This window comes from Cucurbita pepo, chromosome 12 (genome assembly GCF_057944985.1).
Source record: "Cucurbita pepo subsp. pepo isolate OVF chromosome 12, ASM5794498v1, whole genome shotgun sequence".
Classification (NCBI taxonomy): Eukaryota; Viridiplantae; Streptophyta; class Magnoliopsida; order Cucurbitales; family Cucurbitaceae; genus Cucurbita; species Cucurbita pepo.
The window spans coordinates 1323984-1330123 of NC_141809.1; the positions used below are offsets into that span (position 1 = coordinate 1323984).

At 36.8% G+C, this 6140-nt stretch overlaps 1 protein-coding gene across 1 annotated transcript; it reads left to right on the top strand.

The window, feature by feature from the left end:
- The first annotated feature begins 2852 nt into the window (after window positions 1-2852).
- LOC111807466 (sugar transport protein 13) lies at window positions 2853-5615 on the top strand. The gene is made up of 5 exons (XM_023693201.2): window positions 2853-3061; window positions 3151-3470; window positions 3989-4113; window positions 4210-4714; window positions 4884-5615. Exons 1-5 carry the CDS (start codon window positions 2860-2862, stop codon window positions 5424-5426), a joined length of 1695 nt encoding a protein of 564 aa, XP_023548969.2. The 5' UTR covers window positions 2853-2859; the 3' UTR covers window positions 5427-5615.
- The last annotated feature ends 525 nt before the right edge of the window (window positions 5616-6140 follow it).

A 6140-nucleotide genomic window follows, 5' to 3' on the forward strand; every position in this document is an offset into this window, starting at 1 on the left:
ATTCAAAGTCAAAATTATATTCAACATGGTAAAAGAGTCGCCAATATCCAAGTAGGGTTTCAAAAACAATGCCTTTTTTACCGTCAATTTTAACCATTGAAGTCAAAGAAACAAAAGTCAAAGTACTTGGGGACATGCCGCCCCAACCACTTCCCTTGTTGGTTTGACTTCTCGTGGTAATCTTATCCATAAAAAAACTGTCTACAAATCTTCTAATATAATTTTAAAAATTATTTAATAAATTTCTAAATTTTTAATTTCCGTTTAAACGAGTCGTAAAGTTTAGAAATTATCGAACCATTCAACACAAAATTTAATACTCAAAAATTACGATACAAAATTAAAAATTTTAAAATATATTGATAATTTAACTTAAAAAATAATAATAATTTGAGTCGTTATTGTTATCTGTTATTTATTAACTTAATTCTTTTTACGAAAAAAAAATATTTAAAAATATTAAAAAAATTAAACACTCCCATTCAAATAAGCACGTGCATCAGGTGCCTTATTTTTGTATTTTTATTTATTATCATCTGAAAAGAAAAAAAAAACACAAATAAAGGGAGAATTAGGCATGTTTTTTTTTATGCTTTACATGGAATTTTCTTTTATTTATTTATTTAATTCTAATAATAAAAACATTTGACTAATGTGTATAATCAAAAAACGAATCCGACGGCTGCGGCTAACTGAATATTGTGAGAACATGAAATTTGAAAGTCAACATTTCTTTTTCTTCTTTCGGATTTTACTTAATCCCAACCAATTAATTGCTTCAAAACCTAATTATTGTTATTATTATTATTTATATCCGTTCCATTATTTTGACTTTAAAAAAGAGTCAAAGTAGAGACGGAAAAGTCTTCTCGGTCTCCGTCACTTATTTCAATCTCTATCTACAAAATTTATATATTTATTAAAAATATTAATTTAAAACAATATTTTTAACGGATAATTTCTATTTTTTATATAATTTATTAAGAGAATATAAAACATCTCAATAATATTAAATAGACGTCATAAAAGCAACAATTTAATAATATATACTTAATTATTTCGTTTATAAATGAAAATTGATTTTCAACGATTGGGTGAACAAACGAATATTTGTTCTTATCCATACGGAAGTTAATTGGATAAATAGAAGTTATTATTCTATAAATAGTAAAATAAGAAAAATACAATTTAAAACATAATATAAGTAAATAATATTGGACAACCTATAAAATGAAAAAGAAAAATTATTTTAAAATTCTCAATTAAAATAATCCATACATTTATTTACTATTTTTATTTATTTATATATAATCCACACGAAAAGTCTTCTATTCAGCCTCGTCGACGTCTTTTTCATCAAAATTTTGAAAATTAAAATAATTTCCCCAAAATATATTAAATAATTAGAGTCTTACGTTATTTTTTGTTTTTCATTTGACCAAATTAATAAAAAAAAATTAAGAATAAAGATGAAAATTTGGCCTTTTCCACCGACGTGTCGTTTCCTGTGCTTCTGAAGACTTTAATCTATGAAACGACATATCTTTCCTATTCCCTTTCACATTATATATTTTCTTCTCTGAAATTTAAAATTCTCCCACGTTATTACTAAATTATTTACTTTAAAAAAAATAATAATATAAGAACTTAATTTAATGGAAGGTGTTGAATTTGACTTACGTGGACTCTCCCCATTGGAAAAATTATTTAATTATCAAAAATAAATTAAAATAATCCCAAATAATTTAGTTTTTATACTTTTAAACCTGTTAAAATTATTATTATGATTTAATTTAATTTGGATAGATTTGTGTAATGGCCCAGATCCACCGGAGATATTGTCGTCTTTGGACTTTTCCTCAAGGCTTTAAAACGCGTCTGCTAGGGGAAGGTCTCCACATCCTTATCAAGTGTGATTCCACCCCCCTTCGGGGCCCAGCGTTCTCGCTGGCACTCGTTTCTTTCTCTAATTGATGTGGGATCACTACCAAATCCACCTCTCTTTGAGCCCAACGTTCTTACTGGCACACCGTCTCGTGTCTACCCCCTTAGGGGAACAGCGAGAAGGCTGGCACATCGTCCGTTGTCTAGCTCTAATACCATTTGTAACGGCCCAGATCCACCGCTAGCAGATATTGTCCTCTTTGGGCTTTCCCTTTCGGGCTCCCCCTCAAGGCTTAAAACGCGTCTGCTAGGGGAAGGTTTCCACACCTTTATAAAGGGTGATTCCACCCCCCCTTCGAGGCCCAGCGTCCTCGCTGGCACTCGTTCCTTTCTCCAATTGATGTGGGATCACCACCAAATCCACCCCCCTTTGGGCCCAGCGTCCTTACTGGCACACCGTCTCGTGTCTAACCCCCTTCGGGGAACAACGAGAAGGCTGGCACATCGTCCATTGTCTGGCTCTGATACCATTTGTAACAGCCCAAATCCACCGCTAGCAGATATTGTCCTCTTTCGGGCTTTCCCTCAAGGCTTTAAAACACGTTTGTTAGGGAAGATTTCTACACCGGTGATTTATTCTCCTTTCCAACTAATGTGTGACATCACAATTTGCGTGTATAAAAAATATATAATAAATATCTTATCCACAAAATTTAAATTAATAAATATGTAAATTCAAAAAAGGAAATTGGATTTTTTTTTATTATTGGAAAATATTTTGGAATTTAAGTTGAATATTGAATTCACACACGGTTTATCCAGCCGTAAAATAATTTGGTGTTGACTAGCCGTCTACGATAAACATCAGCCGTCCAAATCACCACGTGGAAGGATCCTAGCGACGGCTCTGACCTGCTTCTCTCTACTTTCTCTCTCATCGTCGCCTATAAAATCCGAAGCCCCCCGGCCGGCAAGATGCAACCAAGTGTTTCAGTCTCTTCTTCATTCAAATTTGGCACCTCGCTTGCTGTTTTCTTCGCCACCATGCCTGCCGGAGGATTCTCCACCGCCGCTGGCGGCGTCGAGTTTGAGGCCAAAATCACTCCCATCGTCATTATTTCTTGTGTTATGGCCGCCACTGGCGGCCTCATGTTCGGTTACGACGTCGGTGTTTCCGGTGAGTAAATTAATCGATTTAGTAGATATAAATTTAAAAGTTTAGAGACTAAATTTATATATTTTTATTATGTTTGATTTTAATCTTAGGTGGAGTAACGTCGATGCCATCGTTTTTAAAAAAATTCTTCCCGGTGGTTCACCGGAGAATTGAAGAGGGCGGCGATAGTAACTATTGCAAATACGATAACCAAGGCCTTCAACTATTCACATCGTCCTTATATCTCGCTGGATTAACCGCCACCTTCTTCGCCTCCTACACCACACGACGGCTCGGGCGACGGCCGACCATGTTGATCGCCGGCGTGTTTTTCATAATCGGTACCGTTCTCAACGCCGCTGCACAAAACATCGAAATGCTCATTATTGGTAGAATCTTGCTCGGTTGTGGTGTCGGTTTCGCGAATCAGGTCAGATTCTCTGAATTATTTACCCTAATTTTTAGTCACGAAAGTGGTAGCCATTTTGTTTGACCTATAATACACATTAAAAATTAATATCACGAAGAGAATCATTTGAAAACAACGGGTCCGATCTTCCATGTTCGTAAATCATGTGACTCCAAATAATTAAAAAATAAGATTCGTTCTTCAAAATACAAAAATATCTAATAGATTCTTAAATTTTTAATTTTTTTTTTAATTTTTTTTTTTGTCGAATATTATGATATTTTATTGATGAAAATGATGGATAACAAATGAGCCAAATTTTTGATTCCCCATGCATTATTTATAATTTTATTATTTATTTATTTATTTAATAATATTATTATTTTGTCTTGTTTGAAGGTGTTGAATTTTTATTATTTTATAATTAAACCAAGATTTGGCAACCTTCTATTGGTTAATTAAATTCAACTCTTTCAAATAAAATATAATAAAAGAAAATTAAAATTTAAAATAAATGAATTTTGTATTTTTAATTACAGGCAGTGCCATTATTTCTATCGGAGATTGCACCAACCAGAATACGTGGCGGACTTAATATATTATTCCAACTCAACGTCACCATTGGCATACTTTTCGCCAGCCTCATCAACTACGGAACTGCCAAGTCAGCATTTTTTCCCTTTTTCCTTTTATTTTGATCACACGTGTCATCTATAACATGCTGAGCTGGAAAATTAATTATAATTAAAATTAATTGCAGAATTAAAGATGGATGGGGATGGAGGCTGTCCTTAGGGCTGGCCGGAGTCCCGGCCGGTCTACTTACAATCGGAGCTCTTTTAGTAGTGGAAACGCCGAACAGTTTGATAGAACGGGGTCGTTTTGAAGAAGGAAAAGCCACTCTGAAAAGAATTAGAGGAACCGAAAATATCGAACCGGAGTTTTTGGAGCTGGTCGAAGCGAGCCGGATTGCAAAGGAAGTAAAACACCCATTTCGAAACTTACTCAGGCGGCGGAATCGGCCGCAGATCATTATCGCCGTCGCACTACAAGTCTTCCAGCAACTCACCGGAATCAACGCGATTATGTTCTACGCGCCGGTTTTGTTCAGCACTTTGGGGTTTAAAAACGACGCCGCTCTGTACTCCGCCGTCATCACCGGAGCTGTTAACGTTGCTTCTACCGTCGTCTCGATTTACTCTGTTGATAAACTTGGCCGCCGGATTCTCTTGCTTGAAGCCGGAGTTCAGATGTTTATTTCTCAGGTATGGAGATTAGATCGGATTATGAATTTAATCAAGAAATTAAATCAATGGATTAGATCGGATTATGAATTTAATCAAGAAATTAAATGAATGGATTAGATGGGATTATGAATTTAATCGAACATTTTAAACAGAAATTAAGAACTAAATGAATCGATTGGATGAACAGGTGGTGATCGCAGTGATTTTAGGAATCAAAGTGAAGGACGATACGAACAATCTCCACAACGCGCTGGCCATCGTCGTGGTGGTAATGGTCTGCACATTCGTGTCGTCCTTCGCCTGGTCGTGGGGGCCTCTGGGATGGCTAATTCCGAGCGAAACGTTCCCTTTGGAGACACGATCGGCGGGGCAGAGCATCACCGTGTGCGTAAATCTCCTGTTCACCTTCGCCATCGCTCAAGCCTTTCTCTCCATGCTCTGCCACTTCAAGTTCGGGATCTTCCTGTTCTTCTCCGGCTGGGTTCTTGTCATGTCCGTGTTCGTTCTGTTTCTGCTGCCGGAGACCAAGAATGTTCCGATCGAAGAGATGACGGATAGGGTGTGGAAGCAGCACTGGCTGTGGAAGAGGTTTATGGACGACGACGGTGAGGATCGCCGTCGTTATGCGGAGGAGAGTGTGAAGGCTGTTGGGGTTAATGGGCGGGGCGCGGCGGTGAAGAATGGGCAGAGTAATGGGAATGGGTTCGATTCTGTTTCGCATCAGTTGTAAATTGGGATTTTGGTTTGTTATTAGTTAGTTGGGGCGGGAGAAAGAGTATGAATATTGTTGTTTTTTTTTTTTTTTAATTATTTTGTTTCCCTTTTATTTATATTATTGTTATGGGAAACAGAAAAATAGAGACTTTAATTCACTTTTGTAATTTGTTTAGAATTTAATGTTAAAAATAAATTTATAAAATCTTTTTTTCTTTATTAATATAAAATTATGAGTGTGTCTGCTGAGGTTTCCACGTCCTTGTAAAGAATGTTTCGTTCTCATCTACAACCGATGTAGAATCTCACAATCCACCCTCTTAGGGACCCAACGTCCTTGCTGGTATTCGTTCCCCTTTCTGATCAACGTGGGATCGCACAATCCACTTCCCTTTGGGGCCCAACATCTTCGCTGGCACACCGCTCGATGTCCACCCTCATCAGGGCTCAACGTTCTCACTGGTCCTCTCCAATCGATGCGGGTTCTCACAATCCACCCCTTTTGGGATCCAACGTCCTCGTTGGCACACCGCTTGATGTCTACCCCTTTCGGGGCTCAGCGTCATCGTTGACACTCTTTCTCCTCTCTAATTGATTTGGGATCTCACAAAAAAAAAAAAAAAAAAAAAACTTATTAACGAAAAAGAAAAAATAAAAAGATAACGCCATTCCATTTCGACAAAAGACCCACACCCAAGTTCCATAGCTTTGGGTCCGCTATCCCGATCAT